This window comes from Martes martes (genome assembly GCF_963455335.1).
Source record: "Martes martes genome assembly, chromosome: 1".
Classification (NCBI taxonomy): Eukaryota; Metazoa; Chordata; class Mammalia; order Carnivora; family Mustelidae; genus Martes; species Martes martes.
In genome coordinates, this window is record NC_137888.1 from 154,839,369 (window position 1) to 154,866,820 (window position 27,452).

General features: G+C 42.0%; 2 protein-coding genes across 3 annotated transcripts in view; one reads left to right on the top strand and one right to left on the bottom strand.

Annotated features, from left to right (window-relative positions):
• Positions 1-16,717, top strand: part of FBXL2 (F-box and leucine rich repeat protein 2) — a gene marked incomplete at its 5' end in the record, with an annotated part of 141,073 nt that extends 124,356 nt beyond the window's left edge. The window contains 2 exon segments of the mRNA XM_080810303.1: positions 14,753-14,965; positions 15,602-16,717. Of these exon segments, the coding sequence (XP_080666429.1) occupies positions 14,753-14,965; positions 15,602-15,709 (321 nt within the window). The 3' untranslated portion in view covers positions 15,710-16,717.
• A 2-nt stretch (positions 16,718-16,719) lies between these two features.
• Positions 16,720-27,452, bottom strand: part of UBP1 (upstream binding protein 1) — a 57,450-nt gene continuing 46,717 nt past the window's right edge. The window contains exons 11-15 of one of the 2 annotated variants that reach the window (XM_080812012.1): positions 25,830-25,920; positions 25,202-25,317; positions 22,929-23,071; positions 21,950-22,001; positions 16,720-19,608 (exon numbers count right to left, since the gene is read on the bottom strand). In XM_080812012.1, the coding sequence (XP_080668138.1) occupies positions 19,571-19,608; positions 21,950-22,001; positions 22,929-23,071; positions 25,202-25,317; positions 25,830-25,920 (440 nt within the window). In that variant the 3' untranslated portion in view covers positions 16,720-19,570. The remainder of the gene's footprint in view (positions 19,609-21,949; positions 22,002-22,928; positions 23,072-25,201; positions 25,318-25,829; positions 25,921-27,452) is intronic. The other variant, XM_080812013.1, reaches the window with a different exon arrangement.

Sequence of the window (27,452 nt, forward strand, 5' to 3'; positions counted from 1 at the left end):
CTTTATTTTTTTTAAGATTTTATCTATTTGAGAGAGTGTATGCAAGAGAGCACAAGCAGTGGGGAGAGACAAAGGGAGAGGGAGAAGCAGACTCCCCACTGGGCAGGAAGCCGTGGGGCTTGATTTCAGAACCCCGGCATCACGACCCAAGCCAAAGGCAAACTCTTAACTGACTGAGCCACTGGTGCTCCCAAAAGAAACTTTATAAACAAAAGAAAGCAGGAATGGTTATATTATTATTAGATACAGGAAACTTCAGAGCAAGGAGAATTACCAGGGAGAGGGAAGGATATGACATAGAGATAAAAGAGTCAATCCACCAAGATGATGGGATGCCAGGGTAGCTCAGTCATTTAAGCATCTGCCTTTGGCTCAGGTCATGATCTCAGGGTCCTGGGATCGAGCCCTGAGTCAGGCTCCCTGCTCACCCTGGAGTCTGCTTCTCCCTCTTCCTTTATCCCTACCCCCCGCCTGTGCTCTCTCTTTCTCTCCCTCTCAAGCAAATAAAATCTTAAAAAAAAAAAAAAGGATAATGCCATTTTTAATGTATATACATCAAACAAAAGAGTTGCAAATTATGTGAAGCAAAAACTGATAGAAACAGAAGATCCACAATTATAGTTGGACACATCAGTATTCTCTCAACAGTTGATAGAACAACCAGACAGAAACTCAGCAACTATAGAGAACTTAACACCATTAAGGGAATGCAAACTGTCACAGCCATTCTGGAAAACAGCACCCTAAGCACAATGTTTGAAAAGTTCAACTAAATGAAAATTAAAATAGAACATATCAAAATATGTTGGATGCAGTAAAGCAGTGCTAAAAGGGAGATGTATGGCATTAAATGATTACACTGAAAATAAAGAAAGTCTTGGGGTGTCTTTTTTGCTCAGTTGATAAAGCACATGACTCTTGATCTCGGGGTTGTGAGTTCAAGCTTATACTAGCACCCACACTGGGTATAGAGATTACTTGAAATAAATAAATAAGTAAACTTGAAGACAAATAAGGAAAGTCTTGATAATCTTAAACTCCCACCCAGATGAAACCAGAAAAAGAAGAACAAAATAAATCCAAAATAAGGAAAAGAAAGAATGTACTAAAAATAATCATAGAAATCAATGAAAGTAAGAAATGAAGAATAGAAAAAAACAGCAAAACAAAAGCTTGTTCTTTGAAACAGACCTCTAGCAAGACTGATGAAGAAATGATACATTACCAGTAATGAGAATGAAACAGGGGTGCTATGGTCTGAATGTTTGTGTCCCCCCAAAATTCATATGTTGAATCCTACCCCCCAACAGGATGGTCTTAGGATCTTGGGGAGGCGACCAGGTTCAGAACTTCCTCATGAATGGGTTAAATGCTCTTATAAAAGAGGCTCCAGATGGATCCTTCCCTGCATCCACCCCTGGAGGAGTGTACGGCGAGAAGGCATTGGCTGCAAACCCGGAAGGGGGCCGTCTCCAGCCATCACATCACATCTGCCTGAACCATGATCTGGGACTTCCAGCCTCCAAACCGTGAGAGAGAAATTTCTGTGGTTTATAAGCCAGCCTCTCTGTAGCATTTTGTTACAGCAGCAGGAACAGACTGAGACCTGCACCATCACAGGCTGTGAAGATATTAAAGGATGATAAGGGAATACTAGGAACACCTCCACATAAATCTATTTGACCACTTACAGCACGCTTAAAAGCACAGACCAGCACAGCTCATTCATTATAAAATATTATTTGAATAGCTTTTTAGTACTAAAGTAATTGATTTATAATTTTTAAACTGCCAAAACAGAAATCTCCAGATGGTTTCACTGAAGAGTTCTATCAAACACTGAAGCCAACTACACAATTTCTTCCAGAAGATAGGTGACAGAGTACTTCACAACTCATATGAGGCCAGTAATAACCTGATATAAAAACTAGGTAATAATAGTACCAAGAGACAAAACTACAGACTAGTATCCCTCATAAATATAGAAGCAAATGCCCTTAAAATATTAGCAAATAGAATTCAGCAATATATAAAAATAATTATACACCCTGACCAAGCAGGGTTTATTCCAGGGACACAAGTCTAGTTTAATATTTGAAAATGAATCAGTGTAATCCACCATGTTAACAGGCTACGGAAGAAAAATTAATGATCATATCAATTAAAGCAAAAAAAATTTCATAAAATTCAAAAGAAAAAGTTCAAGGTATTTTTTTAAGTGCCAAGAATACAAGAGAAAAATCCCCCATCTCATTTAAAACCTCCAGTTACCCTATTTCCCCACCTGCCCCCTCAGGGATAATCTCTGTGGCCAATGTCTGTTCCTTCTAGAGAAATTCTATGTGAGATTGAGAGATTTTCTCCCCCCCTCCCGCCCTCCTCCCAGCAAAAGACACCTGCTGTTTTGCATTTAAAGGCAGTTGTACTCCCTGCTGTGCATATTTGCCACCTCCCCCACCACCACTTCTGCCTTCTCTGGAATGCTAGTATAAGCACTTCCAGAATGTGGCTCTCCTAATTAGTCTGTAGATAGACAATGCCTAACAGTGGCAAACTTGTTTTTCTGGAGTATCCCTTCCTCCTAACACACCTGCCATAAACAGATGAGGAAATAAAAGCAGCCTTAAATCCGTAGGATACCAGGGGTGGGCAAAATAATGCAGGAGAGGGGAAAGGCTTATTAAGGCTAGCCTGAGCTTATTATAATGGGCAAGTCTCAACTTCTTTGAGTTTTTATTTCCTCATCTGTAAAATGGCAATCATATATACCTACTCTGTAGGGAGGCTGTGAAGCATAAATGAGATAATATATAAACAATGAGTGGCAGATGGCTTTGACTGTTGGCTCTTTATTAGCATAAACTAAAAGCCCCTCTGCTCTGTGAACCATATTGGCAGATTTTCCTAGGAACTCAGGGAACACGTCAAGCTTGTTTGACATGTTGGCCCTTCTGATTAGCCTTAAATTAAACCAGTTTTTAAATTATATAAATACCTATGCCAGTATAGAAGCTTTTCAATTAATATGAAAGCATCTGTCTCCTTGGTCCCGGATGCAACTGTTAACTTTTTGATTCCTCAATTTCCCTGTTTTAAAACAATGAAGTTGGTACTCTGACCCCATCTCCATCATCTTCCTCTAATCTGCATGGTTATATGTATGTATATTCATGTATGTGTATATGTAAGTAATATAGATACATATACACTTTGTTTCTGGTTGTACTTTATTGTAAATAATTAAATTCTATTTTTAAAAATTTTTAATTAAATTTTCTTTCCAAATTCTGGTTTGTTTTTTTTTTTAGAAATTTATTTATTGATTTTAGAGAGAGAGAGAAGGGCAGAGGGAGTGGGAGAGAGTCCCAGTTAGAGTCCACACTGAACACGGAGCCCAACATGGGCTGGATCTTATGACCCTGGACACCCAACCGACTGCACCACCCAGCAGCCCCTCAAATTCGGTTCCTTAATTTAAACAACCTCCTGAAAAGCTGTCTGACTTTATCCATAAATCAATTCCAAAGCTAAAGACGAATGAACAGCAGTAATTGATTACATAAGTACTATTTCATGTAGAATCATATGTTGTGATTGGATTCATGAGAAGAAATATTTCTCATGTTGCTCAAAGAGAGCTCAAAGAGGAATCATTCAAGCTCCAAGGTCTGACAGAATTTCTTTTTCCTTCTAGGTTGTCTTCCCTCTAATTTGTACTCAGCTGCCTATTTCTTATATCCACTATCAGGCTTTCTTGATTTTTTTTTTTTTTTCACTTTGCAGAAATACCTCACACCCATCTACTTGTCTCCTCCACCAGAACTCATCAGGTCCAAAATTGGCAGGCATTTCCTTGCCTCAAAGATTATAGTAGTCTACTTGCTCAACTACATCCACATTTACATTCTGAATAATCTGGCAGTCAGGGTGGCTTACCTTTTCTTTTTTTCTTTTTTTAAAAATAACTAATTGATTTATTTTTTCACTAATCTTTACACCCAATGTGGGGCTCAAATTCATGATCCCAAGATCACAAGTCATATGCTCTTCCAACTGAGCCAACCAGGCACTCCAGGGTGGTTTATCTTTTCAGTTTTAATTTTTTACTGAAGTAAAATATACATGCAGAAAAGAGCACTTATTATAGGTGTATATATCAGTGCATTTGCATAAGCTAAATGATGAAGAATCAGCCTTACCAGACTCCAGACAACCCTTTTCTGCTGCTCCTTTCTGGTCACTAACACATCCCTCACCACCACCATCACCAAGGGGAGTGACTTCCAACTCTAACCCTAGATTAGTTTTGCCCTTGTTTTGTATTTTATTATCTATAAACTATGAATGGGGGATACCTGGGTGGCTCAGTCAGTTAAGCATCTGTCTTCAGGTCATGATCCTGGGGTTCTGGGATCGAGCCCTGTATTGGGTTCCCTGCTCAGTGGGGAGTCTGCTTCTCCCTCTGCCTCTCTACTGTTTGTGCTCTTCTCTCACTTACTCTTTCTCTCAAATAAATAAAATATTTTAAAAAAATAAACTAAACTATGAATGGAATTATGTGTCCTCTTTGGTGTCTGTCTTCACTATTATATTTGTGAAGTTTATCCATATTCTTACATATAAATGAACATTGTTCATTCTCATTGCTGTCCGGGCACAGTATGATTTAGTTATCCTTTCTACTACTGATTACTTGAGTGGTTTCCAGTTTGAGGGTATTAAAACCAGTATTGTTCTGACTTATAGTGAACACATGTATGCATTCCAGTCAGGAATATCCAAATCACGCTGCAATGTAGGAGAGTTCCAGTTGCTCCACATCCTCACCAGTAGCATCTTTTTCATTTTAGCCATTCTGGGGGGTATGTAATAATACATGATGGTCTCTTTGAAAAACAAACATCGCATTCTCCTTAAAACTCTTCCCAATGACCTTAGGACCAAAACAAAATTCCTTTACGTGGCCTGCACAACTGTGATCTGGTCTCCACCTCTGCAAGTCCATGTGCATCTTCCTTTCTTCCCATGCACAGTACTTGTCACTCTCTGCCTGCTACCTGGGGTGCTACACACAACACACTCTTCACACACTTTCTCCTTGTTGGCTTCTCACCCTTCAGACATCAATTTAGTGGTCATTTCCTCATGTCACATTCCACTGCTATGTGCTCTGAGAGCACTTACCTTAGCTTCAGCTTAATAGTTATGTCTTTCGAGACCCTCAGCTCCACCAGTGCAGAAAAGTGTGTTTTTACTCACCATCACAACATAGGGCCTGGCACAGAGTTAGAACTCCTATAGTTGAAGGAACGAACAAATAACGGGACTTTGATGTACTTTTATGGTGGGGTGAATGTTGTATTTTATATGTATTTGGATAAAATGTCAGATCTGAAACTATTGATATGGAGAACTTTAATTACAGAAATGCCATTTGGGGGGCACCTGGGTGGCTCAGTCAGTTGGGCATCCAGCTCTAGGTTTTGGCTTGGGTCATGATCTCAGGGTCCTGGGATCGAGCCCTACACAGGCCCTGTGCTCAGCATGGAGTCTGCTTGGCAGTCTCTCCTCCCTCTGCCCCTCCCCCTGCTCATGTGCATGCATTCTCTCTAAAATAAATAAATACGTCTTTAAAAAAAAGAATTGCCATTTGGCTATACAATGTTCATCTGAATTTGTTACGTTCTGTAGCCTTTACTATTTATACCCAAGAGAAACCAGTAATGTCAGATCACAGTGTCCAAGGTCTATTTAATTATAACCATCAAGAGTGTTCAGTAAGTCTCTGTGCCATGGCTCTTTGCACAATTTTCTAAATGACATGGACATCAGACTCATCGTACTGGCCTCTCCTCAAGTGGAATAGAGTAGCAATGAAATTGCACTGAATGGAGTAAACTGAAATTTCCCCTGCAATTTTTTTTTTTTACTTTTAAAATAGTCTTTAATAATAAATGAGTGAATTAATAACAATTTAATAAAAATGAGCTAGCAGCTTACTTGTTGCCATGGTAAGAGTGGGCTTTGATTCCATTCCTTAATCACCAGAATAATAGCAAATCCACAGCATAAGTGGTTTCAGTCCACAATATAATCTAATACCCAGCAGTTTGCTTTTCTTCAGCACCCTGCTGCCTACCTGTCTCTAACTGAGGGCAGTAAGCACTATTTTTTATTCTTTTGTTCATTATTGAATTGGATTCTTAGAGCCCCCCTGCCTCGGAGTGTGGGGATTCCTGCTTTGGCAGACCACCCAGGATTCCACAGAAAAGCTGTCCGTCTGAAAGCAGGTGGTTGATCTGCTCAGTTTCTGTTAAGACCCATTAACTCTGCCTTGATGGACACGTATGTGCATTTACTCCTTCATTCCCAAGGCTCATTGGCACTAAAGTTTGAATTTTCCGGAATTACTGCTACTCAGAGTCCTGGGTACCACCAGCTCTGGTTCCTTTTTTTTTCAATGGAGATATACTTGATAAAATATTATATTAGTTTCAGGTTTACAACATAACAATTTGATATTTGTATATATGGCAAATGATCAGCATGAATGAGTTTAGTTGACATCTGTCTCCCTATTTATAAAATTTTTTTCTTAGGATAAGAACTTTTCAGATTTCCTCTCATTATATCCCTGTAACTTATTTAATGATAGGAAATCTGTCCATTTTGACTCCCTTCACCCTTTTCATCCACTTACCCCACCCCACCTCTGACAGCCACCAATGTATTCTTTTTTTATGCTTCAAATTTTTATTCAGATTCCAGTTAATTAGCATACAGTGTAATATTAGTTTCAGGATGTATTCTATGAGATTGGTTATTTGCTTGTTTTTTAAAATTCCACATATAAGGGACATTATATGGTATTTTTCTCTGCTTGACTTATTTCACTTAATGCCCTCATGGTCCAGCCATGTTGTCACAAATGGCAAGATTTCATTCTTTTTTATGGTTGAATAATATTCCTCTGTGTATGTGTGTGTGTGTGTGTGTGTGAGAGAGAGAGAGAGAGAGAGAGAGAGAGAGAGAGAGAGACATTCATTACCCATTCATCCATTGGTAGACACTTAGGTTTTCCATGTCTTGGCTGTTGTAAATAATGCAGCAGTGAACATGGGAGTACAGCTGTTTTCAAATTAGTGTTTTCATTTTCTTCAGATAAATACCTAGAAGTGGAAGTGCTGGATCATATAGAGTTCTATTTTTAATTTTTGAGGAACCTCCATATTGTTTTCCGTAGTGGCTGCACCAATTCACATTCCCATCAGTGGTGCACAGGGGTTCCCTTTTCTTCATGTCTTTGACAACATTTATCACTTCTTGTCTTTTTGATAATAGCCATTCTGACAGGTGTGAGGTGATATCTCATTGTGGTTTTGATTTGCATTTCCCTGGTGATTAGCATTGTTGAGCATCTTTCCATGTGTCTGTTGGCCATCTGTATGTCATATTTGGAAAAGTGTCTTTTCAGGACATTTAACCACTTTTTTTTTTTTTTTTTTTTTTTTGCTACTAGGTTATATGTGTTATTTCTATATTTTGGGTATTAGCCCTGTATCAGATACATGTTTTGCAAATATTTTCTCCCATTTTTGCCTTTCCATTTGGTTAGTGGTTTCCATTGCAGTGCAGTAGCTTTTAGTTTGATGTAGTCCCACTTCTTTATTTTTACTGTTGTTGCCTTTGCTTTTAGTATTCTTTCCAAAAAAATCATTACCAAGATCAATGTCAAGGAGTTATTGCCTGTTTTCTTCTAGGATTTTTATGGTTTCAGGTCTTACATTAAGTCTTTAATTTGAGTTAATTTTTGTATATGCTATAAAATAGGAGTCCACTTTCATTCTTTTGCACGTGGCTATAGTTTTCCCAGCACTATTTATTGGAGTGTCCTTTTGCCACTGTATATTCTTGACTCCTTTGTCATAAATTAATTGATTAATTATGGGTGGGCTTATTTGGGAGCTCTTTATTCTGTGCCATTGATTTGTGTGTGTGTTTTTAATGTCAATACTGTACATTTTTATTACTATAGCATTATTTGTAATATAGCTTGAAGCCAGGGAGTATGATGGCCTTCAGATTTATTCTTCTTTCTCAAGATTACTTTGGCTAATAAGGGTCTTTTAGGGTTTTAGGATTGTTCTATATTTCTTTGGTAGGCAGCAAAACAAAGTTTATTGATCCATAGTTATTGAACGATAGTACAAAGCTCCCCCAAAGGGAGGGGACCTGAGAGGGTTGCCCAGGATTGTTCTATATTTCTATGAAAAATGCAGCTGAAATTTTGATAAAAATTGCTTGAATCTATAGATTGCTTTGAGTAGTATGGATGTTCTAACAATCTGAATTTTGATCTATGAACACAAAGTCTCTTTTCATTTGTTTCTGTCATCTTAAGTGTCATCAATGTCTTATAGTTTTCAGAGTATAGGATTTTTACGTCTCCTTGTTAAAGTTATTTCTAGGTCTTTTATTCTTTTTGATACAATTGTAAGAGTTTTTTTTTTTTTTTTTTTAGATTTTATTTGACAGGCAGAGATCACAAGTAGACGGAGAGAGGCAGCAGAGAGAGAGGGGGAAGCAGGCTCCCTGCTGAGCAGAGAGCCCGATGCGGGGCTCGATCCCAGGACCCCAGGATCACAACCCAAGCCAAAGGCAGAGGCTTTAACCCACTGAGCCACCCAGGCGCCCCGAGAGATTGTTTTCTTAATTTCTCTTTCTTCCTTTTTCTTTCTAGAGAGAGAGAGAGTGAGCAAATGTGAGTGGGGGTGGGGGAGAGAGAGAGGGAGTGAGAGGATTTGAAGCAGACGTGGGGCTCAATCTAATGACCTTGAGACCATGACCTGAGCTGAAATGAAGAGTCAGATGCTTAACCCACTGAGCCACCCAGGTGCACCTTAATTTTGTCGCTCTTTCTTCCTTTCTTTCTTTTTTTTATTTGACAGACAGAGATCACAAGCAGGTAGAGAGGCAGGCAGAGAGAGAGGAGGAAGCAGGCTCCCCAATGAGCAGAGAGCCTGATGCGGGGCTCCATCCCAGGACCCTGGGATCATGACCTGAGCCGAAGGCAGAGGCTTTAACCCACTGAGTCACCCAGGCGCCCCTTAATTTGTCTTTCTGATAGCTCATTATTAGTGTATAGCAATGAAGCCAGTTTCTATATGTTAACTTTGTATCCTTTACTGAATTTGTTTATTGGTTCTAACAGTTTTGTGGTGGATTCTTTAGGGTTTTCTATATATAATATCACATCATCTGCAAATAGTGACCGTTTTACTTCTTCCTAATTTGGATGTCTTTATTTCTTTTTCTTGCCTAATTCCTCTGGCTAGGATTTTTAATACCATGTTGAATAAACATGGCAAGAGTGGGCATCCTTATCTTATTTCTCACCTTAAAGGAGAATATTTCAGCTTTTCACCATTGAGTATGTTAGCCTATGAGCTTGTCATATACAGTCTTTATTATGTTGAGGTATGTCCCTTCTTTACCCATTCTTTAAATCACAAATGGATGTTGATTTTGTCAGATTCTATTACATCATCTATTTAGGTGATTATATGATTTCTATTCTTCATTTTGCTTATGCTGTATCATATTGATTGTTTTAAAAATGTTGAAACATCTTTGCCTCCCTAAAATAAAAATTCCACTTGATTGCAGTGTAGAATTCTTTTAATGTACTGTTGAGTTCAGTTTGATAATATTTTGTTGAGAGTTATTGCTTCTGTTTATCAGATGTTGGTTTGTAATTTTCATTTTTTGTAGTGTCTTTGTCTAGTTTTAGTATCAGGATAATGTTTACCTTGCAAAATGAGTTTGGAAATGTTCCCTGCTCTTTTTTGGAAGAGTTTGAAAATGATTGGTATTAATTCTTTAAATATCTGGTAGAATTCACAAATGAAGCCATCTGGTCCTGGACTTCTCTTTGTTGGGAGGTTTTTGATTGCTGATCCAATCTCCTTACTAGTAATCAGTATGTTCAGATTTTTTATTTTTTCATTATTGTTTTAGTTGGCCTTTGTTTTTAGGAACTTACCTGTTTCTTCTAGGTTGTCCAGTTTGTTGGCATATAATTGTTCTTAATAGTCTCTTATGATCTATTGTATTTCTGTGGTATCAGTTGTAACTTCTCTTCTTTCATTTCTGATTTTATTTGAGTCATCTCATTTTTCTTGGCGAGTTTAACTAAAGGTTTGTCAGTTTTGCTTATCTTTTAATAAACCAGCTCTTAGTTTCCTTGATCTTTACTGTTGTCTTTTTTTTCCCCCCAGTGTTCCAAGATTCATTGTTTAGACACCATACCCAGTGCTCCATGCAATACGTGCCCTCCATAATACCCACCACCGGGCTCACCCAACCCTCTACTCCCCTCCCCTCCAAAACCTTCAGTTTGTTTCTCAGACTCCACAGTCTCTCATGGTTTGTCACCCCCTCCAATTTCCCCCAACTCACTTCTCCTCTCTTTCTCACTATGTCCACTGTGTTATTCCCTATGCTCCGCAAGTAAGTGAAACCATATGGTAATTGGCTCTCTGCTTGACTTAATTCACTCAGCATAATCTCCTCCAGTCACGTCATTTTAGTCGCTTTTATTCACATCCTCTCTAATCTTTATTTCCTCCCTTCTACTAATTTTGGGCTTTGTCATCTTTCCATAGTTCCTTAAGGTGTGAAGTTAGGTCATTTGATTTTTCTCATTCCTTGAGGTAGGACTTTATTGCTATGAACTATTGCCTTAGAACTGCTTTTGCTGCATCCCATAAATTTTGATTTTTACATTTCTATTTTCATTTGTCTCAAGACATTTTTTACATTTTTCTTTTGATTTCTTCTTTGACCCACTTGTTGGTGGTTCAGTAACATGTTAAATATCCACATATTTGTGAATTTTCCACATTTCTTCTTGTAATTATTTCTACTTTCATATTATTGTGGTTGGAAAAGTACTTGATAATGATTTTAATCTTAAACATATTAAGATTTCTTATGTGCTCTAACATACGATCTGGTCTGGAGAACATTCCATGTATACTTGAGAAGAATGTGTATTCTGCTTTTAGATAGAATGTTCTGTATATATCTATTGAGTCCATCTGTTCCATCATATTGTGTACAGCTGATGTTTTCTCACTGATATTGTCTGGATGATCTACCTGTTGATATAAGTGGGTATTAAAGTCCTCTAATTACTGGATTGCTATTACTTTAGGTCTGTTAATATATGCTTTATGTATTTTAGGTTGATCCTATGTTGGGTGCATAAATATTTACCAATATTTATGCTCTCATTGGATTGACCCCTTACATCATTATATAATGTCCTTTGTTATTATAGTGTTTTAAAGTTTATTTTGTCTGATGTAATTATGGCTACCTCCAACTTTTTTTTTGGTTTTTATTTGCATGGGCTTTTTTCATCCCTTCACTTTCAGTCTGTGTGTGTCCTTGCACCTGAAGTGAGTCTCTTAAAGGCAGCATATAAATGGTTTTTTTTTTTTTTTTTAATTCATTCAGGCACTCTATGTCTTTTGTTTATTTGGGGTTTTTTGTTTTTTTTTTGTTTTGTTTTGTTTTTTTTAGATTTTATTAATTTGAGGGACACCTGGGTGGCTCAGCTGTTAAGCGGCTGCCTTCAGCTCAGATCATGATCCCAGGGTCTTAGGATCAAGCCCTGCATCAGGCTTACTGCTCACCAGGACACTGGCTTCTCCCTCTCCCACTCCCCGTGCTTGTGTTCCCTCTCTCGCTGTCTCTCTTTCATATAAAATCTTTTTAAAAAAGTTTGAGAGAGAGAGAGCAACAGAGATAGTGAGAGAGCACAAGTGAGGAGAAGGAGAAGCAGGCTCCCCACTGAGCAGGGAGCCTGCTACTGGGCTTGATCCCAAGACCCTGGGGTCGTGACCTGAGCCAGAAGCAGATGCTTAACTGACTGAGCCAGCCAGATGTCCCAACTCTTTGTCTTTTGTTTGGAGAATCTGGCTCATTTACATATAAAGTAATTATTGATAGCTATGTACTTATTGCCATTATGTTAATTGTTTTCAGGCTGTTTTCTAGTTCCTCTCTGTTCCTTTGTTCTCTTCCTTTGTGGTTTAATGACTTATAGTAGTACACTTAACTTCTTTTATCTTTTGTGTATCTACTATAGATTTTTACTTTGGGGTTACCAGGAGGCTTACATATAACAACTTATATTTGTATCAGTCTATTTTATAACAGCTTAAATCTGAATACATTCTAAAGGTCTATGTGTTTACTCTTCCTCCCTCCTCCATTTTGTTTTTGATGTTACATTTTACATCTTTTCATCTCGTGTATCACTTGTTTATAGTTTGGGTTTTGTTGTTTTTGTTTTTATTTTACTACTTTTGTCTTTTAGCCTTCATAATAGCTCTATAAATGATTCGTCCATTACATCTTTCCTATATATTTACCTTTGCCAGTGAGATTTATACTTTCGCATTTTATTTAGTGCCCTGTCTTTTCATCTCAACAAAGTCCCTTTAATATTTTTTGTAAAGCTGATTTAGTAAGGTAATTAACTCCTTTAGCTTTAACTTGTCTGAAAAACTCTTACTCCAATTCTGAATGATAACGTTGTTAGTTAAGAGTGTTCTTGGCTGGAAGGGTTTTTTTCTTTCAGTACTTTGAATGTGTCATGCCACTGCCTTCTCTCCTGTGGTTTCTGCAAAAAAAAATCTGATAGTCTTATGGGGGTGGGGTTCCACTGTACATAACAAGTTGTTTTTCTTTTCCTGATTTCAAGATTCTCTTTAACTTTTGACATTTTAATTAATTTAATTTAATTTAATTATAATTTATCTTGGTGTGCATCTCTTGGGGTTCATATTTATAGAACTCTCTAGACTTCCTGGATCTGGATTCTGTTCCCCCCCCCCAGGTTAGGTTTCAGTCATTATTTCTTCTGTTTTTCTGTTCCTTTCTCTCTCTCTGCTTTCGAGAGCCCCATGATATGAATGTTAGTTCACTTGATGTTGTCCCTTAAGTCTCTTATCTTCACTTTCTTTCATCTATTATAGCTATAGAATTGGGGTGCTTATAGGAGGGGAGTTCAACATCCTCTCAGAACTCGGTGATCAAGGAGCATCCCTGAGTGGCAGGCCCCAAAGACTGGGGCACCAGAAGTAAAAATGGGACACAAGATGCTTATAAAATCTTCCCTCCAAGACATCCTGGGGACACCCAGAAGTCTCCAGTAAGTCTAGCCAGCCCTTAGATGTGTTTAATCTGAAGCCTGCCCCTCAGGCTGCAGCTATGATGATAAGCTTTTTTTTTTAAAAGATTTCATTTATTTATTTATCAGAGAGGAACAGAGAAAGCACAGGCAGGAGGAGCAGTAGCAGAGGGGGAAGCAGACTCCCCACTGAGCAGGGAGCCCAATGTGGGACTCAATCGCAGGATCCTGGGATCCTGGGATCCTGACCTAAGCGAAGGCAGACACTTAAGTGACTATGCCACCCAGGTGTCCGTGATAATAAGCTATTAGTTCTCTTTTAAAACTGAATTCCTGGGCCTGTTGTCTCTTGCTGTGCCCTGGGCATACTGGCCATTTCAGAACTATTTCTCTGTTGGTTACAGTCCTGTGAGGCCCACCAGCATAAGCCCCATGGGCCCCCAGAGCCAGGAGATGCAAAGGGGTCCTCTAGCAACAAAAACCTACAAAAACCAAGGTACCAGATGTAAAACCAGGGCACAGGACACTTGTAAAAGTTCCTTCCTGAGAGAGAATGGTGTTCTCAAGTACAACAGAGGGAGAGGGAGAAACTGGTACCCACTAGCTGGGGAGTGACAGAGGAGAGTGTAGAGATGGTGCCTACTAAGAAAGAAAAGTAGAAAAAGGAAAAAAAAAAAGCCTAGAGGGTTTTTTGTTTTTAAGCATCCACCAGTTGGAGCAAGATAGAAGGGGCGCACAAAGATGGGTGCCCACCAGTCCCTATACCTAGAGTACCCCAGCATGCCCCCCAAATGTGTCAGATCAGGTGCCTGACCCTAAGGCCAGTGTCCAAGACAAGTAAACAAGACCCTCCCACACGAAGTCCAGGCACCTCTGAATGGGCCACGTCCAGGTTGGGCCCTGAGGTGGGTGAGTCCACATGTGTGAGCCCTTTAAGAGCGGTTGCTGGGATTGCTAGTCTCGTGGGTCTCGGGGATGTAAACCTGTTGGTTTCCAAAGCTAGCTATTTTAGGGGCTTGTCTTTCAGGTACAGATCTTAAGAGGTGGGTTGCCCAACATGGGGTTCAAGCCCTTTGCTCCTCAGGGACAAACTCCAGGTTTTGAGTTCCCTTCCAGCTGTGAGTCTCTGCATTGGGAGTGGGACTTATGGCAAGACTGTGTCCCAGCTTCTCCTACCCCATGACCTGGACCTTCTCTCATTCACTCAATGTGCAGGAGTCACTCAGTTTTTAGAGTTTGTTTGTGTTTTTTCAGAGTAGGCTGTCCTTTATGTAGCTGAGAATTGGGGAGTTTATGAAAGGTGAGTTCAGGATCCTTTCATATTGTCCTCTTCAACTGTATCATCACCTGCAATTTGATTTCCATCTTTACATAATTGGAAAGACGAGAGCAGCCACCAAGAGCTGCAGCAAACCCATGGCCACAGGACCCCAAGATTTTGTGTTTAATCCTCCAGTGATAAGTGGCTACCGTAGGGCGCTGCCCAGCCCAGGGCCGGAGCCTTGGAAAGAGCAGGTCTCTCAGATATCCACGCGTGTCTCCTTGTTCTAGAGTCTGTCTCACTGTGAGCTCATCACAGATGATGGGATCCTGCACCTGAGCAACAGCACCTGCGGTCACGAGAGGCTGCGGGTACTGGAACTGGACAACTGCCTCCTCATCACCGACGTGGCCCTGGAGCACCTGGAGAACTGCCGCGGCCTGGAGCGCCTCGAGTTGTACGACTGCCAGCAGGTTACCCGCGCAGGCATCAAGCGGATGCGGGTAAGGCAGGGCTGGCACACTTCCTAAGCAAACAAGAGTATGTCAAGACTCCATCTTCCACATTTTATCCTAAGCTTATAGTGACATTCTACAAGTGTCTCCTTGTTCAAAATTTCCTTATTCGATCTCACTCTGGCCAATTCAACTTCCAGAATGGGTGTGGGACAGAGGTTCTAGAGTCTGGTGATCAGACCCTTGTAAGGAGAGAGACTTAGAGTCATTACCAGGAGGGAGACCATGGTCTTGGTTAACTTCCAGAGAACAGGGCTTAGATAGAACATGGCTTTTCTTGTCCCATGTAGTTCACATAGTTTTCTTGAATAGTTTACGTTGAGGCAGCTTTGCATTTACCTCCCAGAGCTACCCCAGGTGCTAACGGCTGCAAGGATGCCGCTCAGTGTCCATACAGGACCAGTGACTGCCCCCAGGGCAGATATTTGGGTCTCCTCACTTCAGAAGAATACGTATGTAAACAGGAATAGCTCTAGCCTACATGAGAAACTGTATTTGAACTATCTGCCTGTGAATCAAGGAGGGTCAATTCTACGGGCAAAACTGCAGGCTTGTCTAGGATTGTACCTGTAATCCTCAAATACACACGTAATGACTACTCCACATCTGTCTTTCTGCCTCCAGGCTCAGCTCCCTCATGTCAAAGTCCATGCCTACTTTGCTCCTGTCACCCCCCCGACAGCAGTGGGAGGAAGTGGACAGCGACTGTGCAGGTGCTGTGTCATTCTCTGACGGTCAATGCCTGAGTCCAAGGCACGATGAGGTGTCCCTTCCTCCAGAGAAGACCCGGGTCTTTGCTCCACCTTCACCCAGATCTCTTGGTTCTCCATTGGGAAAGACATTTACAGGTAAAAGACTTCGGTAGGGACTGCAGTAACTCTGGTGATAGTTTTCACCTTCGTTCTGCTACGATACAATCGAATCAAAGCCTTGTGTCTGCCAGCACATGGCAAGAGTGGTCTCAGCACAGCCTGGACCACGAAGGGGACCTGGATCTCTTAAGAGGTGGGTGCCTTCTTAGGTACCAACGTCCTGCCGTTGGCTTTGTCAGCGCTCCTTAGACCATCAGTGTTAGCACAAACTGAGCAGAAAGACTAAGCTGTTGATTTACTACCTGATACTGAAGCCAGTGGCCTACTTTAATTCAGTGATTTCATTTGGATTAGCAGGACTTTTCCACTTTGAAGATGAAATAGCAACTTTCTCAAAGTGACCTGTACTGCAAATTCGTGATGCCTGAGAGTTTTATACATAGACACTTAGGTGGGAGTCAAGTTAGGTTTCCATGAGACACCAAAGAAATGAGGACTCTGAACTGGGTGGAGCAGGGCCTTCACCTTTCTGTTTCTGTCACCTTGTCATACACTCTTTCGGGGACCAAAAGCTAGACAAAAACAACTGAGTCCGTGTTGCCTGACTGGAAATAAGCTGTGGCAGGTGCTACCGCAGAGTGCATTTTTGTTCTAGGAGAAAAGCTAATTGTGTCATCTCTCACAAAATTTGGGGGACCTTAAAGAAATAGAATTAAGGCTTAAGTTATCTATAATATATATAATCAATTAAAAATAATGAATGGATGCATGTAGAATGGGTGTGATTTTTTCCAAGTTTATTTTAAAATCTTAGAAATCAATTTACACCAGAACTATTCAAAAATTGTACACACTTAAAACTCAGCTCAGTAAAGTGTTGGCACCTTTTAGACTCATAATATAAAAATGAATAAACCATTGCAAAGCTTAAGTCAGAGGGTTTTATTGCTATAATCTTCATGGCAGACAAATCTGAGCAAAACCATTTTCCAAATTCAGACCTCCCTAATATCTAAAATCAGTTAAGCTCTAGTTTCCATTCTGTGCTGTCCACATATGTGATATTTATGAAGATCAGGAACCCATTGCCTCTCTCACATTGTGAACTTCAGACTTCCTAGCAGCCGTTCCCCACCACGAAGAACAGAGCTCACGGCTCATGGGAGGCTGGAATGGAACAGCGAACCCAACACGGCACTTGCCCATGACCAGCGGTGCCTCCAACAGATGGACCATTTAAGAGCATTTAGGGTACAGCGGAAGAGAAGGAAGGTGCATACACAACCCCTTAAGTTAACAAGATTATCAGAATAAGCGTTCAAGCCCTGATGACCTCACCACCTGGCGAGATCCTCTAGTTTTTCCTGGTCTAGAATGTGCGCGTATATACCACAGCGGTTATTTTAATATACATTTACACCGCTATGTGTGGGGGCATGACTGATGCAGGAAGCTATTTAAATAGCATTAAACACAGACTTGCGTCAGTAAATTATAGTCTCTGTTTTTAAAAATTTCTACGACCAGGGCTTTCTATACTGTCTCTTTTGAGCCAGGACACAACCTATCAGAGTTACTGGACTCATTCCTCAATGACCTATGACCTCATTAGAAGACAAGAGCAGCTCAGGTGAGGTTTCTCAGATAAGAAAATCAGGTTTGCTTCCTCTGTAGGTGTAGAACAGTGAGTGGAATAATTTGTCCTCAGTTGCATCATCTTTGAGAAAACAAACCAGAAAGAACACAACACATAGGCCTTGCCTCTTACAACATGTGGACTTGGGGGTGCTCAGAACACATGCATGGAACCCCCTGAGATTCCAGGACTTGAGGGAACACCGTTAGGAAGTGTGATTTTAAATGAGACACGCATTTGCAAAACAATCAGAAAACATTTATTATACTGAAATGTATACATCCTACTATTAAAAAAACAAAGTAGCAAATTTGCTGGTGCCATAATTTAACCTGCTTCACTGGGACAGACTAATGGTCAATGCTGCTTGGTATAATTTCAAGTTCAATGAGCTTTTAAGTGTAACCCCACTTCTAAAACCTGATGAGGAATTCAAAATAGCACACAGCATTAAATGACATTTATTTCCGTGTATCTTTGAGACTCAAAAAGGAATGCTAAACAGACAAGCAAAAACAGATATGCTCACTTCTTTCAAGTGATTGGTACAGAAAACGTGTTCATATGGAAGCAAAGGGAGATGACAGAAAGGAAAGTTCCTCTGCTTTCAGGGTCTATAGGAGTTACAGATATTTTCAAACTGAAGATGAAAATATTTAGAGACTGGGCTTCTCTGTATCCAATAACCCTTTAAGAATTAAACACAAAAGGTCAAAGCTTTTACCCACTGAAGTAGTTTGTCTTCTGGGGGATTTCAAAGCCTAAGTTGCTCATTCCTATTTCTGCCTGAACAAAGGTAAGATTCAAATAAACACATTCAGAACCAAGACAGCTGGGTAACTGGTCAGAGCTGCTATAGTTAAAGGGAAACCGAAGTCCGCTACACCACAGGCCTCACAGATGCTTGCTGGTGTGCATGGGGAAGGCTTTGGGCAGAGGGAAGCAAGAAAGGAAAATTGCAAAAGCAGCGGACTCCCTTTGAGAAGTGTACTGGCAGATAAGCATTTGGTTTTGTGGAAGAGGCACCCTTTTTATAGAAAAAGAAGTTATTATGTGGTGTATAAGAAAGCCTCTTAAATAATCACCAAAATATTTACCCATGATTGTACTAAAGCTCGTATTTCAGAAGTGTGGGGGTATTTTTATGGTACAATTTAGTGTTTCATTTATGACATCTCATTTGCCACAAATAATTTCAACTTGTTGATAATGAAGACCCCTTAACAGCAAGTCGGAAACGACCATACATTTCCCCCACCTAGGTCACCTGTTTCCATTGTCCGGGACAGGGCTTTAAAAACATTCAGGAACAGGGTGGGGTAGGGTGGGGTGGGGAGGGACAGAGAAAGGGAGGAATACCACACGAGTTTAAAAAGCAAGGGACTTCAAAAATGAAAACCAGAAACAAAACTCTAAAAATGGAAGCAGAAGCAAAAGGTTTTCAATAAATCTGTGACAAAGCAAAAACACAAAAGTCTTTGTACCTATTAGGATTTACACTGATCCTCTCACCAAGGTACTCTTGATAATGCAGTTTGCTTCAAGCCCGCCTTCCTGGCGCGGATCTTTCCCGAACTGGCATGAGCCCATCACACACACCCTTAGACATGATTTCTTCCGAGAAGGTGCCAAGCCTCTAACCTGACCCCTGATCACAGTCTCGGCACATTGCATCTGCAGACAGATTCCGTGCTGGCTCCACGACAGCACTGTCCCCCACCCCTGCTCTGGGTCAGCATAAGGTTCAGGCAATAAAAGCCAAACTGGCACAGAAAGGTAAATGCCCACAGTACATTTTTACATTCATTTCCAAACCGCATACAGTGTAAAAAGACAGCAAAGGCTGCTTCTAGGAACTGTATCTACTGGCCTCTGCCAGAGAAGCAGGCAGCCCCGCCGGCACGTGGCCCCAGAGCCGCACGCGTGCTGTCCCGACGTGCTCACTCTCACGAGGATGCTTGGCTATGGCAGTGACAGTGAGGAGATTCGCCTCTCATACAGCTCATTAGAAAGGTCATCTTGTGTTTTCAATATGAAACATTTCATACGGTAAAATCCAATCCCAAGACTTCTTGGATTCAGTCTTCACACACTTTTAAGCGTGACTTTATTTGGTACTGAATATAGTTCAGACTAAGTACGACATCACTTCAAAACTATGTGGATACCATCACCGTTCTCGGCTGCAGGAAAAGGAAAGAAATGTGACACACAGTTCTTTTGGCGGGCTTAGGAAAATCAAGGCCATTAAACCGCAAACTCCCAGAAAGCTATAGCTTCCCTTCCCAATTCAAATTACCTTTAAATAAGTCTAGAGAAGGGCATCTGCACGATCCCTGTTGGGATATTTTACTTTCTGATGTGGGGCCCATACGCCCATGAGCGCACTGCAGTACCCCTGCTGCCTGTCCGCTCTGGGGCGTGGGGGCATTGAGACAAGCGGCCAGTGCGGTGTGATTGAGGGGGCGGGAGCTGGGGGTGGCGCAGACACCTGGGCAGGCCCCAGGACAGCCAACTCCGCATGACACACGCACACTGGATGCTTCCATCCACCTTTCCTGGAAATGAAGTTTTTACCTCCTCAGAGGCAGATCTGAGACATTCTGAAAAAATTACTTTTGTCTGATGGCCTAGTGTTTCTCAGGAAATGGCTGGAAGTAGTACAGGCATTCGTCACGGAACAAAAATGTTTTCATGAGGACAGGAGTCTGAATAACACGCTGAGATTGGAGGGGACGTGCTAAGATATCTGACATTAGCAACATCCACTGCTTTCTTAGAACACAATGATTACAGTAAGACTTTCCTTTTTTAGAGCATTTGAGTTTTGGAGAGTAAAAGCTGTATTGCTTTGAGGACAAAATGCTGAGCAGACGAGCGCTAAGCCCAAGAGGCTATGACAGTGAAAGAGGGAGTGAGCCAGCTCAGGTGAAGCTACTGTGCCTACCGCTAATGGGATGGCAAACACGAGATGCCATGCACACGTGAAGCCAACCAGGCACTGCTGTTTTGCACTCCATCCTTCGAGAGGGACTCCTGGGAAAGGGGGACACAGCACCTTGCTTTCTGAGGTGCAGCTTTTGTGTTAGGCCTGGATTCGGCTCTTAACCCACTGGATTTTAAAAAGTCTCCTCATATAAAAATTTTGCATTTAAAAATCCCTCCATTAGCCCTCTGAGCCCCATCCGGGCCCTCCTTCCATATTTTTTCCCTAAATAACTGCAATGCCTTCCACGGCTTGGAGTCACTGTGGATGTGCTAAAGGCTTCCAAATTCCATCTCAAGTCCGGGCCTTTCCTGCCCACTCCAGATGGGGATAATTCACTGCCAACCTGGCCTTTCCAAGCACATATAAAATGGAACTCCTGACTGTATCTCCCCCAACCAGTCCTGCTTCTCTACTAGGTACACCATCTGCCCAGTGGCTCTTAACAAGAGTTACCCCACAGTGCCGCTCAACTGTGGAGCCCAGCAGGACCTGCCCATAAATGTGTCAGACCCCAGTGACCTCTCCTGCCTCAGCTTTCCTCCAATTCCCATCTGCTTTCACAGAGTCGTAAGAGTGGAAGAAAAGAGCGCCTGGGTGGCTCAGTTGGTTAAGCCACTGCCTTCGCTCAGGTCATGATCCTGGAGACCCAGGATCAAGTCCCACATCGGGCTCCCAGCTCCGCGGGGAGTCTGCTTCTCCCTCTGACCTTCTCCCCTCTCTTGCTCTCTCTCTCTCAAATAAACTTTAAAATCTTAAAAAAAAAAAAAAAAAAAAAGAGTGGAAGAAAAACCTAATCCCAATTCCTCCTTTGTTGAAACAACTTCACTGACGTCTCCAATGCATTTCAAATAAAATCTCAGCTACCCTCATGCCCAGGTCCTGCACACCAGACCACACCTCGTACTCTGACTCTTGCTCTGTGTGCCCCTCATGCTGTGTGGCAGCGACACAGCCTTTGCTCAGCCCTGCAAAGCAGCCCAGCTCTTTCCTGTGCACACAGCCTTACACCATCTTGGGGTGTTCCTCAGGTGGGCATCTCCCCTAACTCTTCAAGTCTCAGCATTACTAACACCTCCTCAGAGAGGCTTTGCCCATCCGCCCCAAGTCCTCCCTACCCAGCACCCCCTTAAACACAAGCACCTCCCACTTACCCACTCCTCCAAGGCACTTAAAAGATTTTGTAATTGCGTGCATCTGGTGGCTAATTCTGGTTTGCTTTCCCTACCAGGAGTTCCATGGAGTGTTTTGTTAAAGACCTTTCTAGCTCCAAAAGCTGTCTGACGCAAGGTACTCAAGAAAATAGTGGCTGAATTCAGTACTTTTTCCCAATAATCTGGGACTGACTCCCCTTCCTTATTTGTTAGTTAGTTTCTATTACAACCACTAGAAATATTCTCTTGATTCATTTTTCAAACTCTTAAAACTAGTAAAGCCAGCATTTTCAAAAGCAAGCACACAAGGTGACTACTGATTACAAGCACACACCATCTTTCATGATTTCAGCATTTCAGGACACATGCACTCATACAAAGTACCTTTTACTGTGAAGAATAAAAAACAACTCTCATCTTGAAAGTTCTGAACCATCTAGAAAGATAAAGCAGATAACAATTAAGATCCAACTGGTTTTTTCTGAGCTGATCAGGACAGTAGAATTAGCAGCTCCAGGAAAATGTCATCATCTATACGCTGTTGCACAAATACAGAACTCAGCAGTCAAAACGGTAACTCGTGAAGGCAGCATGAGGTGGTAAACATTCGCACCTGCTACACTGGCAGGGCCTCAAGCTGACCAGGCCTGCCCACGTCTGGTCCCTGAGACAGCACCACAACCCACCTGACCCACTGGGAGCTTTCCTGGCCGGGCCCTGTAACGACTCTTAACACAGAGTCACAGCATTAGTGGTCTTCTATTATTACCTGTTTGTTGCTGAACACTGGGAGAACCTTAACATTTTTAAAAATCAGTAATCAGGGACACCTCGGTGCCTCAGTCAGTTAAGCACCTGCCTTCGGCTCAGGTTATGATCCCAGGGCCCTCAGATGGAGCCCCCATCAGGCTCCCTGCTCAGTAGGGACTCTGCTTCTCCCTCTCCTTCTGCTCCCCACCACCATTTGGGCTTTCTCTCTCTCAAATAAAATCTTAAAAAAAAGTTTTTTTTAAATAAAGATCAATCATCCAATAGTGGACAAAAGGAAAACACATCCAAACACACTTCCTACATAAAATGGACCAAAGCCATGCTAACCCCGAAGTTCCCAGTGAGTGTCTAAGGGAGGGTAGGGGAGCAGAAGGGCCAAAGCCACAGGTCTGGGTTTATATTCCTTGTATCACCAGGATATCTGAAACTCCCGGTTTTAGATTCTTACAAATTTGACCCCAGCTCTTTAAAACGGATTCTCCGGAGTACTTCCATAAAGGGATCACAGAATTTTTCCATAGTTCTTCAGTGATAAAGAGAAAGGATATGCCAATGTGGAAGGGAAAAGCAATGGCACGCAAGTTCACATTACCTGATCACTAACAAGAATATGAATACCGGTGGGCCCCTGTCTGTAGACCTGGTTAATCTGATGGAAAGGAATATTAAACACCAATGCAAGTTTTCGAGCAACTTCTGAAGCAACCAGTTCTTCCAAGTAGATTGCATGATAAACTGAAATAAAAAATAAGAGTAGCTTTTTAGCAGTAATCGTTTATCTGTTCTCTACCTCATCTCTAAGATCATCCCTTTCAAAGTATTAAAAATATATATATATAAAAATTAAAAGTGGGAACTAGTATTTCTTTCCTCCCTTACCCCCTACTGAAATAATAATAAATTAACAACGTCACAGGTACAATTTAATAAACGTTAACAGTAATATCTGTACAAAAGGATTTGAAGTTTTCATTTTTCCTAAAAAACAAACAGGAATTAACTGCAAATGGGCACAGGGGCCTTTTTGGAGTAATGGGACTAAAACCTGATGGTGGTAGTGACTGTAAAACTCTCAATTTACTGAAATATCCTTAACTGGACGTTTACAATGGAAGGATTTTATGGTAAATTACAGCTGAAGAAAACAGTTTTCAAATTATCATGTGTGCCTAGCAATATATAAAAAGAACTCTGTCACTGTTGATTCAGTAATCCTACTACTGGAAATTTATCCCAAAGAATCCCCCAGAGAATGAAACACGGTACAGAAGACACCACATAAAAAGCTAAGGATGTGAACAGTGATGCCTGCTGCTGCGTCCTCCAGAGGCCTGTGTTTCTGGAACATTTCACTTAGCAGCAGCTGTTGTCTGCTGCCAACTGCATCTGCAGTAAGCACAGCTCTTACAGGTCCTGCTCGGTCATGGACTCAAGCCAGCCAGCGAGCAGATCATCGTGCTAGAACTCTCCAGCACCTTCTCCAAACAGGAGGGTTTCTCGTGTGCTTACAGTAACGGAAACCTCTGCTAATTACACATTATGGAAAGCTTAGAATGTGGAACTATAGTCAAGGGGAGACACAGAACTGATCTAGAGCAGAGTCCCCGAACTAAAGCCCATGTGAGCCCAGCGCTGCCCTCACTTGTTCTTTTCCAACAGAACTGTATCAGAACATGGCCACGCCCATCACTATGTCTGGTGGAAAAGAGCCCCCAGAGTCCACAAAGTCAAGGCATTTCCAACTTGGCCTCTTAAGGAAGTTTGCTGGAAATGCAGAAAACCCCTGCTGTAGGGCTAAGCTGGCCAACACTTCCCCCATTCCTCCACAAACACCTTCCCAAGTCCAACAGGCCTGACCACATAGACGTAAATGATACACAAGATCCTGATGATACCTGGAGAGCTCCTTTAGAATTTTATCGTTTCAGATTAACTTTTTTATCTTCAGTCTTCAAATTCACAGCTTTTAAAGTCAAAATGACACCAAGTGGAAAAGCTCACAAGACACTGGGATTTTTCAAACAAAGTGACACTTGTAGGTCTACCCGAAATAAGGTAAATGACTGCTTCTGTGAATTCCATAACACACTTCTTTCTGGAGAGTTCTGAGCGTGTTGCCCTTATTTTGCTTCAGAATATGGGCAGAGGGGAGGTATTACCACACACCCAACCTTACAGATGAGAAAACACATCCTTTAAAAGCGTTAACTACTTTTGTTTTTGAGGGCCGTATTTAGAGAAGGGCCAGGGTGTGTCTCTGCCCTCAGCCAGCACTCTACTATCTGTAGGCTGAGACTCAGGATGGAGAATTGCCTGGTGTGTGTGAACGGCGCCCCAAGGACGTGGTGCCGCTCAGCACACAGCTCACAGCACTGGCCGGCTGTCTGTTGGGAGACAAGTCCACACACTTAGTGCTGGGACACATGTGAATCTCTGCACATGTGATATTTTAAGGTTTTCCCCCAGTCAATAAAAAAGGAGGGGGGGGGGAGAAAGAAAAAAAAAAAAAAAACCCTCCTGCTTTCTTGCCAAGCTGCCAATGTTACAGTCATCATTTCAGTAAATGTGAGATTTAAGGGGGGACTAAAAGCCAGCAAAACTCCAAAGCTGGTCTTTCACTTATTGGTGCTTTCCGGCACAGAAAGCCAAATACAAAGGAGACTCAGAAAGTGGTGGAAAGAGCAGAGAAAGGCAGCTGGCTTCCCCTCTCCTGAGGCCTTGGCCCCAGCACCACTGCCCCTCCTGCTGTCTGCAGTCCCACCCGGGCAGCACAGCGGTCCTTCCAAGCCCCGCTCGGGGCCTTCCTGCTTCTGCCTCCGTGACAGAAAGGGTGCGATGGGAAGCTGTGATGCCCTCAGGACCCACCGTAGGGCGTCCCACTGCCACTGTCGCCTCCGCCACCAGCCGGCTGCTGGCCCTGCAGCGGTGAGCTGCTCGGCTGCTCCTGGCAGACATAGATGGTCAGGCGGGGCCTAACCGACCTGCAATCAGAAGACGCCCCACGTGAGCGGATGGGAGAAAGCCGCAGCAGGTACAAAAGACCACTACAGGACTCTAAGTTCTATCTCCTAACGAGAACTTTATGGTATCATTTCATTACACAAAATAAATGACTAATAAAAATATAAAAACACACACCTCACACCAACTAGCACAGGTGGTCTAATCTGATGATCCAGACTCTAAACCACTTAACTGGTGTGTCAGATACTGGTAAATTTAAGTTTCAAGATTAAGTCAGCGATTTAAAGTTAGTAAGATTCGACTGAATGGTCTTTAAGAAATCAGTACTGCACGTGTGCGTTTCTACAGTCTTACAGTCTACCTTTGCCCTCATGAGTGCCTGCCCTGAGGGTGCACACAGCAGTCTCCTCCCAAGCATGAGGCCCGACGCCCCACAGCACCCACGCAGGAAAGCATCCCGCCAGAGCTCCCCACACAAAAGTCCGTCCTCATCACAAGCCAACGGTTCCTTTTAAATGCTGTATTTTACCTGGACTTCAGGGAATTATAGAGCCGAATTCCATCGGCTGCACCACAAATTTGTACTAGATCCTCCTTTGTCAGTTTTAATAAGTCGGCACCTGGAGAACAGCAAAAAGAGATTCTTTTCAGAGATGGAAAAACAACAGCACGACCGGTTACGGCATCGGTCTTCACACGGTGAACTGTCCCTCAGAACCATCACGGTCTCCTGTGTGTACACTAACAGACACAAACACAAGAGCATACACACACACTCCCTGTCCCACAGTGAAAATAAATAAATAAATACATTGCTGGCGTTTCCATGTCCTGAATGAAGGAGGAGCGCAGAAGCCCAGATGCAGGTCAATCGGACAGATGAGTAGGGCCTACAGGGCTGTCTGTTCCCAGTACATGACTTCACCACCCACCTTGTTTTGGCTGGCTGCCAGTTTTGTGGCTAAGCAGGATTCTGACCCCTGATAATTAACCTTGAGATCACAATAATAAGGTTTTATTTTACAAAAAGAGGAAATGAAAGTCTAGAGTTTTGGGGACCTGCCCAAGTTGGCTCCCTCTGAGTGATACTGCAACTTCCAAACATTCTACAACATAACTGTCACAGCAGCCAGTTTTAAAATGAAAGCGAAAACATGGCACAGACTCACACATTACACCTTATGAGTTCCCCAAATCACTGCTAAGTGTAAATAACATAGCATCTAAGATCTGCTTCAAAATAGAATAGAAAAGTGGGACAGAGAAGAGTAGAGAGCAAAACCAACCAAAGGCTGGGATGGTTACATGGAAGTTCAGCCTCTCCTACTTTTTATGTGTCTGTGCACAATCTCTTTTTTATTAACATTCAAGGTGTAGTTTATTGTTACAATTAAGATACCCTCTGGGATTAAGGCATGACTCCCATGCAATAAATACCTGCTTAGGTATGTAACAAGATAACGGGGTTATCTATTTTTGAAGGCTTGAAGGTGAGAGCCTGGTAACTTCCTAGCTTGTAAAAGAAATAAAGACCACAGAAGCCCATCTCCAGGAGGCACAAACACTAAAGGAGTCGTTTTCCAGAGCCAGGGAAGCAAAGACTGGCTATCTCCCCACTCTTTCCTGAGTCCCACAGCTGTGGCCAGAGATGTGTCTGTGAATCTCAACTTGCACAAAGAACTGGACAGACACTCATGTGCACAGCCTTTTCTGAAGATGAATGGCCACAGGCTCTGAGCCAGCAGCTTCCCCTTCCTCCTCCCCATTCTATAGCTGGGAAGCTCCTGTGTAAGGGAAATGCAGGAGGCCAAGCTGAGGGAACGATGCTCATGGTGAAAAGAGCTGAAACTTCTCCAGACAGAAGCCTGTATTCACATAACAGGATCTCCCTTGGTTCCCACTGCCGGAGCTTTTTGTATGTACTCTGCTCTTCATGTCTTTCCTATGAGGGTTCAAGATCCATCTTCCCCACACAATGAAATTTTTAAATTTCCAATTTTTCACAAAGATATAGTTATATAAAAATATGGCTACAAGCTAGCAAGACTTTCATCCAGTACTTTAATTGTAAAGGACAAAGGGGCGCCTGGGTGGTTAAGTGACTACCTTCAGCTTGGGTCATGGTCCTGGAGCCCCGGAATCGAGTCCCACA